Source organism: Pezoporus wallicus, unplaced genomic scaffold (assembly GCF_028554395.1).
Source record: "Pezoporus wallicus isolate ANWC-B61680 ecotype Strahan unplaced genomic scaffold, APGP_CSIRO_Pwel_v1 contig_13859, whole genome shotgun sequence".
NCBI lineage: Eukaryota > Metazoa > Chordata > Aves > Psittaciformes > Psittacidae > Pezoporus > Pezoporus wallicus.
In genome coordinates this window covers 450,733-470,640 of record NW_026637614.1, presented here as the reverse complement: position 1 = coordinate 470,640, position 19,908 = coordinate 450,733, and the positions used below count along the sequence as shown (strand labels likewise).

Genomic DNA, 19,908 nt, shown 5'->3' with positions numbered 1-19,908 from the left:
TGGGCAGGGGCACCTCACACTAAACCATGTCACCCAAGACTCCATCCAACCTGGCCTTGAACACTGCCAGGGATATTAATACCCTTCTTCAACCCCTTTTTCTTTCACACCCTGCAGGACCCCAGTATCCCCCTTCCTGGCTGCAGAGATGCCACCATACAGTAATAAACCTTGGCCCTGGATCCAAGAAGGATGATTCATACCCATAACTCCAACCTCTTTCCTCTACAAACAAGTTGGTTACCTCCAAATTGCTTGCAAGGAGCAGCCCCATGTCAGGGCACTGTCTGGGACAATAATGGTCGGGGTGTGCCCAAGCCATGTTGATGGTCCAGTGGCACGGATGGCATTGGGGCTTGGCTTGTGCCCTGTTTGCTGAGCCCATCTGGATGTAGCCCTTCAGGCAGGGCATTGGCGAGGATGTGAATCACAGTAGTTGACTCCACACATGATGGTGCTGTTTGTTAAATCCCCATGATCCTCCAGGTTGATGGGACTGAATTACCTCTTAGGACCTTGGATGTTAAAGGAATGTGACAAAATAGCTTTAGTTCCTTGTTGGCTGGTAGCCCAGGGCCCCAAAGGACTCAGGTTTCTCACCCATTTGGATAGCAAAGGTCCTGGTGACACACTGAGATTGAAGTCTACCCAAATGACCTTATATTTCAACCAGACATGGTGGGTTTGGAGCGTACCAGGTCAGCTGCAGACCCAGATGTGCTATGGGAAAAGGAAGAGTAGAGCAGGCTGCCTGCAGTAGTAAGACCTTAGGTGGAACAGGCAAAATATCACACACAGGTCTTCCTTTCCTCCTGTGGTTCTGGATTCCCCACTTTCAGTCCTTTATCCAACCCTGTTGCCATTGCACAGCCAGATGAAGCAACCCATCCTTCCCTGACCTGCCAATGAAGGAGGAGAGGACACGACCAGATAAGCCTGATGCTGTCTGGGACTGGGCTGGACTGCTTGCCCTGCATGCACCGTCTGTGTGACTCAGGAACACTGGGAGCTCTACCCATGGCTTCTGCCTTCTCACCTTGGCCCATGCCCTCTCATTTCCCTATGGAGGCATCAACCCTGAAGCAGAGCGTTTCCTCCCCACACCATAGAGAAGAGCAGTGATTGGAGCCACCCTCCAGAAGGTAAAAGGGGGAAAGTGGGAAGAGTTGACGTTAAAATCACCCTGGACCTGGCAGTTTGCTCCACTTCCAACCCATCACGGGTTGAAAACACGCTTTGTCTGGCTCCAGTTACACAAAAGGAACAGGCCTTGCACAACATGCTCCGAAGCTCTGGCACAAGCACACGCTGTCCGCTGCCAAGCTGGAAGTGGGTTAAGGTTTCTGTCTTAAAACATGCTCTGTTAACTGTTTAATACCCTTTGTGACACACATGGGGTTAACACGCACCTAGCCCAGTTCCTTTAGCAAGATTCACCATGCTGCTCTCCCCTCTCTTTTATTCTAGGTCCCTGGGGATGCAGTTTTAACTCCTCCATGCTGTTCTCCTGACACCTCCTGCACTTCCCACCACCCTGGCTGCCTTTGCCCTGGCTTTTCTTCCAGCTCTTTTTTTATCCCTTGCTTAAAGAAAACCTGGGCTTTTCTCTGCTTCAAAGGACACGCATCCCCCACCATGCTGTGGTGCTGGTTGGAGCCCAGAGCCCTTGCAGCGGCCCTGGCCGTGATTGCAATAGCAACAGCGTGATTGCAGTATCAACAGTGCACAAGAATAGTGTGGGGCTGGGACTTGGCCAGACCCCAGTCTGCTTCCCAAAGCTTTTCCAGTCTTCTCTTTCAAGGACACAAGGATAGGGGTCAGGCAATGCCCTTGATGTATTCCACAGGAGAGCCTGCAATGGAATGACTGCTTAAACTGGGATGTAGGGAGCTGTAGAAAACGCTCTGTGATTACTACCTGAGTAGTGTCTGCACATAACAACACATACATTTTGCACTAAGTAATGCCATCGTAGTAGAAGCAGTGAAGCATTGATACTTCCTTCCCATCCCATTTCTTACCCTTACTTTGTGGGTCTTTAATTATTCCCCCCCCCAAGCTTTATGGGTTTTCTTTGATTTATGTTGCTTTGCACCCATATTTCTCAGCTCCCTCCTTCCCTCTTCCCAGTGCTGGGTGAAATATTTCTCTTGTTTGTTATTATTAGCCCTCCCTCTTTCCAATCTATTTAAATGCTTTCTCACATTTCCACTTCCTACTGCCCATTTCTCACTTGCGGGTTTTCTATTCAGCTGCACTTTGCTTTAAACAGTGTCATTTATTTACTGCTCCTTTATGTGTTTGGATTTCCAAGCCTTTCTTCTTCCTCCTTGTGGGCTGCGTTCATGAGTTGCTCCTTCCCTTCCTGCTGAAGAGCTGCATTTTGCTGCTCGGTTGGCTCCAAGATGAGCTGAATTCAGGGTGATAATTCAGTTTCCTGTCTGGATTTCTGATGTGGATGGAAGGGAAGGAAGATTTGTTTTCCATTTCTCCAGGTGGCTGAGAGAAGCCTGGCTATTATACCTAAAACAAACACACAGGCTAATACCTACTATATCCCTGCATGCTCCAGCAGATCGTGTTTCCTGCCTGATGACATTCATGCATGTATTTGTGCAACGTCTTGTTTGGAAAGCATGGCTTTTCCACAGATTATTTCCCAAGTATAGATGCTGCATCAGTTGTCACGTGGGTCTTCCCCTGCTAAAAGGGGAGATAAATTAAAGATCCATGCTCAAGATCAGGGCAAATCAGAGAACAGAAAAGGCCCTGAAAGCTGGATGCTCACCCCTTTCATCCTGCTCTGAGCACAGGCACAGACAGAAACCACTGGGGGATGAAGCTGCTGTAGAAAAGGAGGACCTGGTCAAAGGAAGAATGACTGGAAGCAGAAGACTCATCACATGGGTTGAGCACGGGGCCATCTGCTCAGCATCTTGCAGACAAGTGGTCAAAGGAAGGGCTTATGAACCAACTCCTTGGGGAAACCAAACCTCAACTGGATGTTCTTTATGCTGTTTCCATATCATTTGTGACCTTACAGGTGTTGACTTTAAGCACCCCTCGGTCATTGCTCTCTTTAAAGAAGAAGAGTTCTGGTCTGCTGAGATGTCTTCTTGACTTGTTTTATTTCTCAGTGATCTTCCCTCCCATTCATAGTGGAACTCCTGCAGCCATTCCCATGTGAATACTGCTGCATCCTGAATCATTTGGCAAGAGGTGGTTGTGGGAGCAGAAAGGGATCCCAGAAGGACTGGAAACGTCACAAGGGACTGGAAAAACCTGACAGAGTCCAGTGTTGGTCTACAGGTAACAACAAACACTGTCGCTTGGAAACACTGGATGCTTCTGGAGGATGGAGGAACAGAACAAAACAAGAGCATCAGGCCATACCCCTGCCTGGACCATGGCAGCCTCTGAGTGACAGTCTCCAGGCATAAATATTGTTTCATTGCAGAAACAATACCATTTGGTTTCCTACTTAAAGCACTTTCCTTAGTACAAGTGAGATAATCATAGAATCATAAAATCACAGACTGGTTTGGCTTGGAAAGGACCTTAAGGTCATCCAGTTCCAAACCCCCTGCCATGGGCAGGGACACCACACACTAAACCATGTCATTCTGAATAATTGTGGGCAATCCAGCAAAAACCCTTTTTGCCTCCTCTCCCATTTCTCATAGTTATGAAGCTCTTATATCATGGCAGAGAGAAAGGGTGGAGGATGCCAGGTGATGCCTGCTATGCAAGCAATGAGCCAGCCCAGCCTGGCACAGCTCCCTCTGCTTTGCTTCAGGTTTCGCAGTTCAACCCAATGAAATAAGAAGGGATTCTGATGTTTGAATCAGATAAATTGCTCCCCAGACCAGCAATGCAGACATAGGCAGCAGGAGAAGGCCTTGGAATGAAAAAAAGATTGGATCTGAATTAAATGTAGGGGAAGAAAAGAGCTATCTGGAGTCTTGTAAGAGGTTCCTACGCACAAACACACCCATTGCTGATCACATCTCATGTGCTGTCACTCCCCAAACCTCAAATTACTGTAATCAAAGGAAGCTAGAGTAACCATGGTCCTGGTATAAAACCATCCCGTGGTGCACCATCCCACATTGTTCAGGCTCTGAGGGCACAACGACCATGAAGGCTGTTCTGATTGCCCTGCTGGCTGCAGTCCTGTGTGCTGAGCAAGGTAAGGAGCTGTGGAGGCTGGAAGACCTAGATGGAGAGGATGAAGAAGAGTTAGGGATAACACAGGGACAGCATTTCTTGCATTTGGTGAGGTGTTAGTAGTACAGTTCTTTGGTGTCAGAAGTGATATTTAGTGTGGTTCAGTGTTAGCTTCTGGGTGAGTTCTGCTAATGTAGCCATAACCACAGAAGATGAGCTCGCCGCTTCGGTTTCTGACACCCTCAAATATCAAGCTCTGACCACTCACATCTGAAGACAGACATGGCAACTGAATGATTGTACTAGGAATTAAGCTGGGCTCACAGTTTTGAGCCTTTGGTTTTATTCTTGCTCCTGAATGAAACTTGAGTTGCTGTTCATAAAGGTAATGCTGGCATCGACACAGCATCCTCTGCCAGCATTGCACTTTATTCCCCACAGTGACACTGCAATTAAGAAGCCAGGCTGTTGGCAGATATTTGGAAGCCTGAAAGCTCTTTGTTCATAGGTTTGAAGAGCTTTTCTAAGTGTCTGGTGTTTGCAATGGGAACCTCAAAGCTCGTTCCTCATTCAAAAGGAGATGCAGATATAACTAGATCATAGTGTAGAAATACCCAGTTGAGAAACATTGACTCTGTGCATGTATTTACAATCCCAAGGAGCACTGCAAGCCTTTTTGCACCGTTAAAGCTATTCCTGGCTGCCTTCACAAAACTAGAGCTAATGGAGGGTGGAGGCCAGACGCAGACAAGGCTTTGTAACAGCTATAATGGTTTAAGCTGTTATTGTTTCCTCACTGGGAGGGATTTTCCTTGCATCAGGAGTGCATTTCAGTCGCTGTTGTTCACATGCTGGGGTCTCGGCTCCCTCTACAGCAGGAAGTGGTTTGAACTTTGTGAGATTTGGCAGAAAAGCGGATCGGAGAGAACCGCAGGGTTTGTAAATGCAATCACTCTTGCTGGGCAGCGTGTCTGGGATAGCTCTGGCATGGGCTATGAAAGGACGTAGCTCACAGCTCAGGTTAGGGAACCATGAGGAGAGGTGAGAGGTTTAATTTATCCATGTGATGGAGAAACAGCGAGTGTTGAATGGTTAAAGAGACGTTAAAAACAAGATGGAACAAGGATGATTTTATCTGATGATGCAGAGAACATGTGCACTTGCAACACTTGGCACTAGAAAAGAGCATCTGGGTAGGTTTCGGAGCAGGATGGTCAGTCATATGCTAAGGCACCCAGAGCTGGCTTCAGAGGTGCACCCAAGGCATCTGAGCTGGACCCAAGGCACCCAAGCTCCCCATATCATAGAGGAGAGGCATTTTCTTCTCCTACTTGGGGTAGTTTGAGCCTAAGATGACTTAAAACTGCTTCTGGAATTGTCTAACCAAGTGGTATGGGCAGGTTCAACTTCAGAGGTGAATTTGAATCAACAGCAGCTACGCTTTGGAGAATTCCGGGGGGGGGGGGAAGTTCCTGTGTTAAAAATAGGTTCAAATTCAACCAAAATGGGCTAGTCTGTGCAGAAATAAGAGTGCTTCTGCATTGAGAAAACCAAGAGGAACTGAAACAGGGATAATTTCAGGAGGATCCTCCTTGGTTTGCAATTTGGTCACCATCAACCTAGAGCTCTCCACCGCTCATGACAATGGTACAGGTTTTCCTGAGAGCACTTCAACTGCATCTATCACCCCTGCTCAGAAATAAGGAGCATTTCATGGGACTCTGAACAGAGCTCCCATCAATTGTGAATCCACATCCAGGGAACAGGATGGCACATGCCTGTGTTTCCAGCATGGCCAACTGCCTAGCTTGGAAGCTTGACTCGATTCACTTCAGTGCTGCTCATGTCTTACCTCCTTCTGGCTTTGTAATAGGCCTGGCTCAGCCCTGCTAATAATATCACTGAGAACACATCCTTCCAGGCACTGGTAGAAATATAATCTCTCTATTGTCCAGAGCAATCTCTCCCAGGGAACTCCCTTTAATGTGGCTCTGTGCTCAATGATTTAGCTCACAGGGGTGTCATAGGCTTTAATTAGATCATGTCTCTACAGCGTTTTGCTGTCTGAATAACACCAAAACCCAAGCTGTTACTTGAGAACAGTGTCTATCCTCTCCTTGTCAGAATCATACTAGACCTTGCAGGGCAGGTCTGCTTTTGCAGCTTGGCTCTCAACCAGGTCAACGTGGACCCAGGGGAGAAGGAAGGGAAGAAGTGCTGCTCGGGCTGAAAAATGGGTTTTCAAGTTTTAATCACTGCAAACGTTGAGTAAAGAAAGAAAACTTGTTCTGTTCGTTTGGCTTCTTCAGCTTCACGAATCGAAACCAACGTCTTATTTCACTCGTCACAAAAAGTTGTTTGTAACATGCTTTTCACCTTGTATTTTCCAAGAAGGGACATGGCTTTTGACACCTCCTTCCCAGGAGGACGTTGCTGGAAACCACTAACAAGTGCCATGTGCATTCTTTGTCTCCAGTTTCCTCGCTGTTTTGCTACACGTGTGAAAACGAGCACTCCAACTGGAACTGTCTTAAAACCTACAAGTGTGAAGACAATGAGAAATACTGCACAACCACATATAGCTCTGCTGGCTTTGGTGAGTACCAGCAACATGTCAAGGCTTTTTGTTTCCTTGGTCTGTGGCATCTGTAAAGAAAGAGGCTAAACACACACATACACACACACACACCATGCTTCCACAACTAGTTCCACTTTATTCACTCCAGCTTGGTAAGACATAGCATACAGATATGGGTCTGAGCTATGAAGCCAAACAGAGACCACATCCATCACAGTGACTGTCTTCAGTCACTCTAAATTCCATTCTATAAACAATCACTCCTCAGGCTGTTTCCCAGCCCGACCTTGCACCAATGCACACAAACACTCCCTGGCTTGCTCAAGACCCAGGTGCGTTATCAGCAATTCTTCTTCTTCTTCTTTAATTATCCACACAGCAGGAACAGGATGGCTTGCAGTTCCAAAATTGTTCTTCCAGAGACAGATGGGCAATAGTTCTTTAGGGCAGTAGTTGGTCTCGTTGGAAAGAATGGAGCACTGAGGCTGAAGTATCACAACATGTGAGTGAATTCCTCACTGATGCTCTGGGGTCCATTTCTTACCACTCTGTGGCACACAGATTTTCATGAGCAAACCCTATTGCAAACACATGCTTTGTCATGGAGGAAAAGCAAAAGAAAAGGAAAAATGTCCTGGCAGGGATTTTTTTGCTGTCCTACAGGAAACAGGGTATGGATTTCTGTCAAGGAGTTTCTAGTGTCATGAATTTAATTCAGGCTGTGTGGATACTCATCCAGCCCTCATCACATGCACTAACAGCATTGCAATTAAGCATAGTGCAATATACCTCCTCCTATCATCCTCTGGTCAGCTCTTGCTAAAGAACCTTAAATCACAGCTCTCCTTTCTTGCCTATTCCCCATCCAGGCAAGGACATGGGACACCGCATCACCAAGAAGTGCTCTGTAGACTGTCCTGAGACAAACGTGAACTTCGGTGTGGCAGCTTATTCCACCAAATGCTGTAGTACCTCCCTGTGCAATTTCAGCGGTGCCAACAGCATCAAGATCAGCTACGCCGTGATGTTGCTGGGAGCTGTGGCTAGTTTGATCTGTGTCATCAAGGCAGGATTGTGATAAGGGGTGGGAGAAGATGTGGCAACCCAAGAACCTACAAGGTATTCCCCGGTACCAACCAACATCCTCTGTCAAGTGTCTCCCACAGGGTCTATGCTACCTTGCTTATTCCAAGGCACTGCTTCAGATTCCATCCACAGAAATGGCACAGCAGTGTAGCTCCTGTTTTCCCCTCGCTATCATACGTTGTTTTATACTGATTTTCCCTGGGAATGCTCTTTTGATAGCATGTGTGTGACAATCGCCAGGCAAAATAAAGATTTATGTTATTCTAGAGTGTGTTTGCTATATCCACACTAAGATCAGCCCGAGAAAACAGCTCTACCAGAAAGGGCTCTTGTCTGAATCTCTACTTCACGTTCAATTCTTCTTTTTAGCACCTGGGAGTCCTCTCCTGGCTGCCTTTCTCATTTGGCTCCGTTGCACCCAGCAGCTCAAGGCAGATACTCCATAAAGCCAGATGTTCTGCCCGATCACTCAGTGCTAAGGAATGAAGCTGTCAATCTGGAAATGTCAAAGATGATTGTGTTGTTCCCATTGCAAGCAACGGCAAGAATTGTTTTGTAACTGCTAACACACGGGACTGGGGGTTTGGCAGGTATTGGGTGTGCTCCTGGCTGTGCTGCAAAGTTCTCGGATGGGTGGGTGATTTTGGTGTCTAAAAGAGGTAAAAGTCCCACCCCAACATGCTGGAGGTGTGCAAGTTCAGATGAGGATGGTGCTGCTGGAATCTGTCCTCATGGAAAGAGGAACTGTGCTTGGAGAATGCGTTACTGTCTGAGTGATTGCTTATGACTTCCCTACAGGGACAGGGAAAATGGGCTGAAAGAGCCTGGCAGAGGTAGATGGCTTATCTGCTCCTTCCCTTCCTTATTTTATCACAATGAGAACTATCAGTCACTGGAATAATGTCTCCAGGGAAGTGATGGACTCCCCAACATTGGACATTGTTAGATTCATCTGGACAAGGTGCTGGGCCATCTAGTCTAGGTCATGCTTTGCCTAGAAAGGTTGGCGCAGATGATCCTTGAGGTCCCTTCCAACCTGGTGCTCTCTGAATCTATGATTCCTCTGTCACTGGTGTCTTTCTAAGCTTGGGGATGGAGGACGTGGGGTGGAGATCCCCTGCAACTCTCGGGGTGGAGATCCCCTGCAGCTCTTGGAACAAACCTATAGGTAAGATGGGCAAAATACATGCACACTTGGAAATGGATGGTGAGTAATTCCCAATTGAGCAACTTAAAGTGCAGCTCTTCATTTTGGGAGGGCTTGTATGGAAGTGGCACCTCACATTTGCAGCCCAGCTGGATTTGAGGGGGAATCCTGCTCCATCAGTTTTCAGGACAGGCTTCAAAGCACATGTGCTTCTGTGCAATGGGGATAAACGGTAGCACTGGCCAAAGGCTGTGAAGATGCTGTTAGGTTTAATCATCCTATAAAGATTTAATTTCTGGTAAGAACGGTATTCTGGTATTTATTTAAATACAAAATGGGCTAACTGAAGAATGGTAGTGTTATAGATGTGGTAAATGCTCCATCCCTGGCAGTATTCAAGGCCAGGTTGGACAGAGCCTTGGGTGACATGGTCTAGTGTGAGGTGTCCCTGCCCATGGTAGGGGGCTGGAGCTGGATGATCTTCAGGTCCTTTGCAACCTAAACCATTCTGTGATTCTATTTCTGTTCTGAAGGACCAGCAGAAACTTGTTTTTTTTTTTGCACTTAACTTTTAATCACTTTTCCCTTTTTTTTTCTCATTTGTTAATCAGAACAATTTCTGAAATGATTCCCAAAGCATTTAGCCAACCTGAAAATCCACATTTAGTAAACCCCCCTGATTTTCATAATTACTGTTCAAATTCAGCTTGAAAATGACATATTTACACCAAAAGAAATCATCTGCCCTTCTCACATGACAATTTCAGCCAGGGTTAGAGCAAGACGAGTAAAACACTCCCCTTCCTTCTCCACTCAGCGAGTGTCAAGGAATTAAATCTTTACACCACACTCTCCACCTCCACTTAAATCCCCTGTTACTCTTTCCCAAATCTTCCTGACGTTCGTAACTTCCAAATACTTGTAAACCCTGATATTATCTTCTATTTCCTCAGTCCCTTTAATGTCCCAATCATCTGCATCCTTTCCACCCTATGTGTTCTTTTAGGTTTCTCTTACCAGGCACCGGTGAGGGATGAAGATAACTTTATCAGAGGGGCACATGGGACCAGCTGGAAGAGTGCAGGACCATGTAATGGAAAATCTCAACTGTCAGAAATCCTGCAATAACTCCTTTAAGAAATAGAGCCTTGTCATCTCCAAATCTCAGCAGCTTGCAGGAGGCAAGAGATATTTTAGGTTTTGCTTGGATGAGACTACGAGGGAGGAGGGAAAAAAAACCCAAGTGCCTGGCTGAGCTGCTATTTCTGTACCTGTTAATGGATGCTGTTGGCTGAAATAAAGCTGAATGTGGGCTGCCTCTGCAGTGCAACGGCTGCAGAATGGCATCGCCGTGTCACTAGAGCCCCCTTTCCTGTTAGTACCTCAAGTAGCAGGCAATAAAAGATGATTTACTAATAAAGACTCATGAAATCTCTTCTGGAGAGGGGAAAACAAAACATTACACAAGCAAGAGAGGGTTGCATTGCATGGAAGGTGCCAGCTTCTGTTTTCCTCCTGCTTGGTGCCTTACGAAGGCTTTGGCCTTTCAAAGCCAAACAACGCCCCTCCTTTGAGCTTTCTTGGTTAATTGCCACCTCTGTTCCAACTGAGTTTCATGCTCTACCTATTGAGAAAGCACAAATTTCCTCACCTTAGTCATGCAGGTTCTCCATACGAACAGTATTTATGCATCCAATTTAGAGGTGTTGGAAAGACTTAATCACCTCAAGAACTAACATGCCTTATGGATGAGATAATGACTGTAGGTGGAGGCCAAAATATTGAATGGGAGACGGAAATGTGAGCAACTTTGAGGCTAAAAAGAAAGGGAAATGAAACAGATGGAGAGCAGCATGGGGCAGAGTCCCTGGCAGAAGTTTGGGGCGTTCAGGTTGCTCCTGCAGCTATGAGTGTCATGTGAAAGGGATCCAGATGGACCATTTCTGGGACTGTTCCTCCATCCCCACAGTCAGATAGCAGAAAGGCAATGGTGGGAGGAAAAAGCAAGAGCAACCAGGAGAAAATGGGAAAGATTCTGGTTTTATGCAGAGAGATAGGATGAAACAAGATAAAAAAGGAGGAATAAAGAGCACCGTGTGGAAATCCAGTGGAATGTTCCTATTTGGCATTTCACATGGTTTTGGCTATAACTTCTTTCTCTGAAGACTTAATGAGTTCAGATCCTTGCCAGGCAACTCAGAAACCCAAGAAGTGGTAAATGCTCCATTCCTGGCAGTGTTCAAGGCCAGGTTGGACAGAGCCTTAGGTGACATGGTCTCCTGTGAGATGTCCCTGCCCATGGCAGGGTGTTGGAACTGGATGATCTTAAAGTCCTTCCCAACCCAAACCATTCCATGATTCTATGATTCTAACCCTTCATTCTCCATGCTTTAACTGGTTTGGGTTCTTGTCCCTGACATTTCTTTCTTCGTAATTTGTGAGATAGAAATCCCAGCTTGTTCAATATGATGGGAGTGGGTGTTATTTTGTTATTTCTATTTTTTAATTGAAGTGGTCATTTTCCTTGCTCAGGCAAATGATTTTCTAATAAGAAAACATTTTCCCTCATATGGGAATATATCCATAAAATATCCAATGTTTTAACAGGAACATTTACGATTTTGAATTGCTTTCTTAAAATACGCATAGAAAGTGATGCCTGTTCCCCTATGAGAAGCAGTAGAATACTCTCTTCTGATCTAGCTGTGTTGACAATCCTGGGAGACATTCGGTAGCTGTTTCAATCCCAATTTCAAATTCAATCCATTTCCATATGAACTAAAACAGCGTGTGAGGATAGGATCCTTCCGGATGCAGCTTGCTTTGAGACCCAGGCAGGCCTGGAAAGGGAAACATTCCTCTTCTCACGTGGACACTGTTTTGTTTCTGTGCTTTGCTTTTCCTCCACTTCTCCAGAATTAGAAACTGGTGCATAGTTAGCATTGTGAAACAAGTAGGGGAAAAAACAAGGGGGGAGAGCATTTGCCTGTTCAGATTTACATACTTCCACATACAAGTGCTGACACGCTCCTCTCAATTATCCATCATCTGACACAGCAACCCTATATTTATTATCCCCGCATCAAAGCAAGCACTGCAGAGGTATAAAACCTGCTTTGCGTGAGACCTGCTTGTTTTGGAGGCTGCGACACCTATAAAGGATGAAGACTTCTCTTCTTGTCGTGCTTGTCATAACCCTGTGCACCGAGAGTGGTGAGTCTCCAAGGATTTCTTTGCATTAGTGAGATCCCCAGATCACGTCTTTGATATTGCAGGATGATGAGGGGATTTTGCAGTGTGAATGGCAAAGCTGAAGGATTATTATGCTTTAGACAATAAGAATGGGTAAAAAGCCAGGGGATATATCCCCATCAGAAGTTGGAAGGATGCTGAGGAGCTGAAGTTGGGAGTGAGGTATCCACCTCCCCTCATTCCCCTTGGAGTGGCTCAGAGAAGGCAGCTGAGATTCCTTAGTGCAGCTCCATGACAAGGTGGGTTAGTTGAGAAATATAACAAGGAATGAACAATATATACCATAAAGCTGCAGATTTGACATATTTTCACTTGCTTGTTTGGTTGCAAGAGCAAACCATCATTACCTAATCTGGTAGAGATGGTTGTGCCATAAGAAGATGCAATTCTGTCTCCCATCTCTTTCTTGCAGCTTGTTACTTCGTGGTGCAACTTTGCCAGTGTTGATCCCAGGTCTGGGATGGAGATTTCCCATTCTCATTCTGATAGCTGTGTTTTTTAAAGCACACCTGCTTTATAACTCTGTGTGAGTTGTGAAGTTCTGTTCCATAAATCAGGATGCACTGGGAACCTGCACTTTAGCTTTACATGATTGGGGTCTGCCAAAGACCGCTGCCTGTGCCTCTAGGAGATGCCCTGTTTGCCCTGGGCTGTGGGTCAGGCAAGGAATAGAGGATGCAGCCACGAATATCCCTATGGTTATTCCAGAGGATATGGAATATCCGCTTAATGCCCTAAGCTAGGGGAGCTTTTGCCTTGTTGCAAGCTGGCTTTTTGTCAGGCTCTGCTGCAGGGTTTTACCTGCACATTACTGATCATTCTGGTCCTGGTTTAATAGAACACTGAGGCTCGCACTTAATTTAAGGCTGTAAATGTTCTTACTGTGGGACTTCACAGGCTTTAAACTTGGCATGTGCTAAATCATCGTGATCAATGGGGCTGAGAAAGTCGAGGGCAATAAAAGGATTCTTTTCCTGCAGCTTATCATCAACTATAATCAGGTATTTTGAAGAGATCACGTAATGAGGCAGCAAACTTAGCAAAGGAGTCAGTGGAAATGAGCACATTCGCAGCACCACGTTGCTGTGCAATGTAGCCAGAAGGCTGGTTACTGTTCCAATTAATCCTGAACCTGGCTGATTTTAACGGTGTAAATCCTACATGTGCTGGCACTTGTTAATGCTTTACAAGTTGAAGTTATTTGGCTTGAATTATTCACATGAAGATCTTCCTTGAGGAATGTTCTTATTCAGTGAGAGCAGAGGTCTTGCTAGGTACAGAGAGGAGATAGATACCCGGAGGCAGTCTGGTTTAACCATCCTGAGTGGGACATGCTGTTCCCTTCCCCACTCAGTCCTTATTGAAACAGATATCTCAATAGATGCAATAAAATCAGAGTCATTTTCAGTAAAATGAGCAAAATTGTCCTATCATCTGACTTCATCTCTTAACATATACATATACTTCCATATACATCCATATACATCCATACACATCCAGAGTCCTCTGTAGTAAACGGTGAGTCAGGAATTTCTTGTGCACAGAGAGAGGTTGGCAAAATCACCCCTACAGAGAGCGTGCCCCCTTTCCTGGCTTGAAGGGTCCCAGGGCATCTGGGCTCTGAAATCAGCATCTTTGGGAGGTTGGGATGAAACAGGACTTGGGCATGCAACAAGCGCCACTGTTTCCTGCACAGATTAAGGAAGTTCTTGGAATAGGCTTGATTAAAGAAGCTGCATTAATTAAGGAATAAAATGAGCTGCATGTCTGGAAAACCCAGTTTGGGGACTCTGCTCTGGTGCATGGTTATTCTGGGTGGGTCCCAGCAGGGTGAAACAGGAATGTTCTTATGCGGAGTTTGCAAAAGGAATGAGAATGAAACCACACAAGTTTGTGTGCAGATGGTGTAAAGGAGGGTCCCAGACTTTAAAATACATATAAATATAGCCTGTACTATCAGAACAACATTGAATACCAGAGCCAGGCAGGACAGTTGAGAGGTTATGGAGATGGAAATGACCAAGGTAGGAACCAATTTACCATGGTCTTGGTATTAAATCAGTGAGAGCAGATTGCCAGATCTGAGGCTGTTGAAATCATTAGGGTGTTGAGCACGGGAACAGAGGGAGATAGGATCTGAGCCACTGCAAGCCCAGTTGCCTGGTCTCTGTGTCCTGAGAGAGACAACAGAGGGAGGTTAGGAGCTCTGAGGACTATGGACCGCAAGAGGAATATGAAGGCCAGTGCTGGGTGGCCATGGAAAGGGAGAAGGGGCTGTTTGTTAGATGGAATGGGGAGAGAAGACACACAGAGAAGGGTGAATAGCACCCTAAAAAGCATTTTTGTGTCATACTCAGGTCACAGTCTGACCTAGGGACAGGTCTGCACTGGCAGGAAGCTAAGCAGGGCAGAGCCTGTTTGGGCCAGCTGAGCTTGTCTAAGGTCAAACAGGGACAGCAATGAGGTTGGGACATCGCTGGCAAAAGCACTAATGATGGCAAATTATTGCATTGAAAAGATGGCAAAAAAGATCAGACAAAGGAGAAGAAGAGTGAGGGAGATGAAGATCAAGTATGGCAAAGTGAAAGAACAGAGCTGGTACAAGAATAAGATGGGGCTTAATTGTCCATAGATAGAGATATCCTGGAAATGAGAACATGAGTCTGCTCCCCAGTGGGTGACATTACTGCAGGAGTGTTTGCTCCTGATAAACAGAGGAGTAGGAAATTCCCCTTATCATGCAAAGAAACCTTCCCCAAGGATCAATTTGCTATGAATGACTGCTTTAGCTTACTGGAGTGCAGGCTGTTTCCATTCATTCCTATTGGCACGGCACTCTGCAGATGCAGCGTTAGAGATGTACACATTTTGTTGTGTCAGGCAGTCATCGCCCATGGATGGCTGTAAAGAGGGATCTGTTTCAGGGAGAGGTTTGCTGAGCCCTGTCTTCCAGAGGAGAGCTCTGAAAATGAGCTGGATAAATGGAACCATCCATCTTCACACCTAACGCAGAGAAGCAGGTTTAGGTCACTACATTGTGGGGGGCATGGTCTGTGTGCTCTGAGAAAGGATGTGCAGAGTTGATGACTTGAAGAGGATGTGAAAGGATATGGACAGGAATCTACTGGTTCCATACAAAAATGAGTAGCCAGTGACTGAGGCTTGGAGGAACAGGTTGGAAAGAACCCACAAGAGCTTCCTGCTGCGAGTGGTTGTAGATTGGGGTGTGCTTTCCAAAAGCCCACTGGGGGTGCCGTCCATTTAAATGGATGCAAGGGAGACTCAATAAGTATCCAGAAGGAAGATCCCTGGAGGGCTACTAAACGAGCAAACCACATCAGTGCCAGGCATCTGAGCTTCTAGTGATTTAGGGCCAAGTTTTGCACACCCAGGAGGTTGTCTGCCTGGGGCCACTGGGCTCGACATCCTCCATCTGCACCAGCAGCACCGGTTTTGCGCTCCTATGGATATTTCTAGATGTGATTGATGGGCTTTGTGTGTTTCTTTTGCAGCTTTCTCCTTGACATGTTTCTCCTGCAAGGATGCACCTTCCAACCTGCACTGTCTCAGTACGACCACATGCTCTGACCATGAGAAGTACTGTCTCACAACCTATTCTACCACGGGAATGGGTGAGTGTGGAGCTTTTCCAAGGTACAGATGACAGGATGGGGTTCAGGTTAGGCTGAATGCAGAGCCTTCTCCCACCATGAGGTGTGGTGGAAGTCTTCAAGGTGATGCTGGATGGGGCTTGGAGCAAGCTGCTCTAGTGGAAGGTGTCCCTGCTCATGGCAGGGGGTTGGAACTGGATGAGCTTTAAGGTCCCTCCCAATCCAAACCAATCAGGGATTCTGTGGACTAATAAGGATCATAGCACACAGCGAGCAAATCTTGCAGTCAGTGGGAACTCAGCATAGCCAATCTCTGTTGCAGTATGTCATAACAATACTGATGCTTAAACACACTCAGGAAAGGGAGAGACTGGAAGAGACAGGATTTCTCTGTACAAAACCTCCAGTCTCATCTCCAAGCTCAAATATATGCTTATGAGAAGGTGGAATTGGAAAGGGCCAGGTACTGTGGAAGGAGCAATCCCAAGGCATGGTAACGGTGACGTCTTGTGATATTGCACTGCACAAATGCATTAGATCTCCAAATTAGATCTCAGAGAAGAGAAATCTGCATAAGGACCTCAGAGCAGCTTCCACTGTGTGAAGGGGGCTACAAGGATGCTGGAGAGGGACTCTTCATCAGGGACTGCAGTGATAGGACAAGGGGTGATGGGTTCAAAGTGAACCAGGGGATGTTCAAGTTAGAGATAGAGAAGTTCTTCCCTGTGAGGGTGCTGAGGCGCTGGCACAGGGTGCTCGGAGAAGCTGTGGCTGCCCCATCCCTGGCAGTGTTCAAGGCCAGGTTGGACACAGGGGCTTGGAGCACCCTGCTCTAGTGGAAGGTGTCCCTGCCCCTGGCAGGGGCTGGAACTGGATGAGCTTTAAGGTCCCTTCCAACACAAACCATTCCATGATCCTATGATTCTATAAATTCTTGCTCTAGGCTGCACTCCGCTGGCACTGAAAACAGCAGAGGAGTTGTAAGGCCTGGAGATGTTCTCCATAGGTCACATATATACAATTAATGAAGCAGTGTGATAAAGCCCAAGAGAAAATGAACTCGAAGAGCTTATTCCCCACTGGATATCGTACAGCCAGTCTATCATTGAAATCTGTAAAAAATATATAAAATATATTTAAAATACATATTATAACACCCCCCCCCAACTTTTCTTCTTGTTTCCTCTCTCCCCTTCAGGCAGTGACCGTAACCAGCGTATCACCAAGAGATGCTCTGCCTTTTGCCCAACAATTGACCTGAATATCGGCATAGCTGGTGTTGCCACCAGCTGCTGTAAGACCTCCTTGTGCAACATCAGTGGTGCCAGCAGTGTGAAAACCAGCTACACCATGATAGCACTGGGTGTCTTGGCCAGTCTCGCCTGCATTCTCCGGATGGGTTTTTAAAGAGGTTAGAGGGAGATAAAGGTTGCTTGGCCCTGCGTTGTAAGGGACCAAGCTCTCATCTGTACAGTCTGAATGCTGCCCTGTTTCTCCTACCTGGAATGTCACATCCCATCAGCAAATAGTTTTGCTCTTTCCATGCTCTGATAACAGTGCATAAGAGCACAGCCCTACCTCAAAATGGTGTTTGGAAGGGAAAGGCATGATGTGGAGCCCTGTGTATACAGAAGGGCATTATATAGTCACCATCTCTCCTACTATTGGCCTTTATAGCTCCATGCATTTTTTCCCCTTCATTTTATCCCTGCCATTCTTTTGTGCCATTTTTTCCTTTTATACTATTTTCTGTACCATTTTGCTCTGCGGAAGCCTTTAATATTACAGTTGCTAAACAGAAGCTGAGCACAATAAAGTGTTATTTTATTCTATTGTGTGACTGTGTGGTACGGTACATCGGGTGTAGCGGCTGGATGCATCCATGGTAGCAACAGAAGCAGAGGAGTTAGTCTGCAAGTGGAATTGATATGATGCTGAAATACATTGCAATTGCTTTGCATTCACTTCAGGAAGCCTCTCCCCAGATTATTCTTTTCCCTTGCATTAGGAGAAATGTCATTTTTGTGACTCCAGTTCTATTCTATTTAACTTGCTCTCAGTTTCTCTTCTGGGTCAGCAGGCTGAAAGGAAATGGCTGTTGAGCTCTCCAGCAGGCAAACAGAGGGGGACAAGGTGGGTCCCAACGTGAAGGCATCTTGAGCATTAAGTCTTCTTTTGGAGATCTTCCAGTGGAAATTGCTTTATAAGCATTATGGATTATCTTGAAAGGGAAGAAGTATCCTGCATGGTGCTTAAAGGAAAACCATCAGAAAAGACAGATGGTTTCTACTGCGGAATCTGGAAATTTCAGCTTCATTTATAACAAAATATTAACAATGGAAATAAATCTTTTGTGTCTGCAAATCAAGCGCTCAGCGTGGTTAATATTGAAGGAAATCATTGCCCTGCATTGACCTTCCTTATGGATAATCTTAGGAATGAGAGATTTGCTCATTCAAACCCTTCCGAGTGAGTCACAGGAGGCTGAAAAGCTTTCTCCTGAGCTGAAGAAGCTCTCCTATACCCCAGCAAAGATCTCCTAGGGTAATTAGCTGGGTGCAGCTCACCCAACTGCTTTTCTCTCTATAGCCTCATTGCACAGGGAGAGCAGATACATGCATTGCTCACCCTGCTGGGTATTTGCTGAGAGCAGAGGAACACCACTCAGAAGCAGCCCAATCTCTTGTGGTCTCATGGCTTCAGCTCACATCGACCTGCTCTTATCCTGCTTATCCACCCTTACTCGCATCCAGTTCAACCCCAGCTGTGCATTCCCTGGCTCTTTTCTCTCTCCCAGCCTTCCTCTTCGGCTCTGTTATCCAGCCTTAGTCTGGGCTTCACCTCCAACCTCTATTTTCCCACTAGAGCCTCAGTTCATTTATTTCTCCTTGGTGCAACTGTGAGGTTGGCCAAGAATTTCAGTCATGAGAGCCAGAGCTCGATCTTTAGCCATGAGACTCTCTGTTGTCCCCATGGTTGCTATTGCTCTGCCATGGCCCAGCTGAGCTGGCTCCAGTCTTCTGCCCAGTCCAGTTTTCTCCCTCTCCTGCCAGATTTAGAGATATTCAAGTCACACACGGATTTAAACACCTTGAATGAGCCAAGAACTGTTCTGTGGGCTTGGATGGCTGTATTGTGCCCTGTACCCAAATCATAACATGGAAACAACTGAACTATTTGAAACAGGCTTCAGGCGTAGTTATCCATGGATTTAGGATGTCTTAGGGACAATGCTGGTGGGCAAAGGAGAGTTGGGGCTAGTACTGCCGCAGGTCTTGTCCTGCTGAGCTTGTGAATATAGACCTGCTCTTACCATCTAGGTTTAAAAGGTCATGTCTTGTGCTACCTGCGCTTGGCAGGTGCCTCTGTTTTGGGCTGGGAGGGAACCTGGCATGTGAAGGAAGGTATTAAAATGTGTGGGCAAAGGAGATGAAGGCATGTGGTAGAGCCTGCTTCTGCTGCGGAAAGTGTTCTCCTTATGGCTGTTACACTAACTTAGGAACAAAGCTGGAAAGCCAAGAGTTCTATCCCTAAGGGAGCAGCTCAATCCATGGGCCCCAGCCTGGTTTCTTCCTGATCCCATAGGTTTTGCATTCCCTATTGCCCAGCAACACAACCCGTGCATGTTTATGTGCAATACTGACCTGCATCTCAAGATAAGGATCCTTACATAAAAGCATCAGTTGCCCTGAGGCACAGGAGGTCCTAAACCCATAAACCCTTCCTTGGCAATGGGTGTTGTGTAAGAAGAGACTCATCTCTGCCAGCCTCCCTGAGAAACCCTGATGTGACATCTCCCACACAGATGCTGCTGCCTAATTCCACATCCCTCCTCCCAGGGTTCAGTATCTGCTCGGTCCCATGGTTGCATGTTCCATGCATGGCAATGTCGAGCTGCCCTGCAGAGACATCTGTGGTTTATGGAGGAAAATGAGCATCTCATTCAAACAGTTGGGATTGCTCCTGGGAGGTGGCTGGATCTCTCTGTGAGGGTTATCTAAGAGCTTGGTTTTCAGTGCTCTGAGTCACTGCACCAGGACCTGAACCAGCCAAGCAGCCCTTTCTCT

General features: G+C 46.3%; 2 protein-coding genes across 3 annotated transcripts; both read left to right on the top strand.

The window, feature by feature from the left end:
• Positions 1-3,998: 3,998 nt before the first annotated feature.
• LOC130597800 (lymphocyte antigen 6E-like) lies at positions 3,999-8,097 on the top strand. Its single transcript, XM_057406678.1, has 3 exons — positions 3,999-4,189; positions 6,644-6,763; positions 7,615-8,097. Exons 1-3 carry the CDS (start codon positions 4,138-4,140, stop codon positions 7,821-7,823), a joined length of 381 nt encoding a protein of 126 aa, XP_057262661.1. The 5' UTR covers positions 3,999-4,137; the 3' UTR covers positions 7,824-8,097.
• A 3,826-nt stretch (positions 8,098-11,923) lies between these two features.
• On the top strand, positions 11,924-18,209 carry LOC130597799 (lymphocyte antigen 6E-like). Of its 2 annotated transcripts, XM_057406677.1 has the most exons (4): positions 11,924-12,191; positions 15,743-15,862; positions 17,040-17,287; positions 17,902-18,209. In XM_057406677.1, exons 1-3 carry the CDS (start codon positions 12,140-12,142, stop codon positions 17,246-17,248), a joined length of 381 nt encoding a protein of 126 aa, XP_057262660.1. In that variant the 5' UTR covers positions 11,924-12,139; the 3' UTR covers positions 17,249-17,287; positions 17,902-18,209. The 2 variants fall into 2 exon arrangements, with proteins under 2 accessions (XP_057262660.1, XP_057262658.1); XM_057406675.1 differs by lacking the exon at positions 17,902-18,209 and having other exon boundaries at positions 17,040-17,673.
• The last annotated feature ends 1,699 nt before the right edge of the window (positions 18,210-19,908 follow it).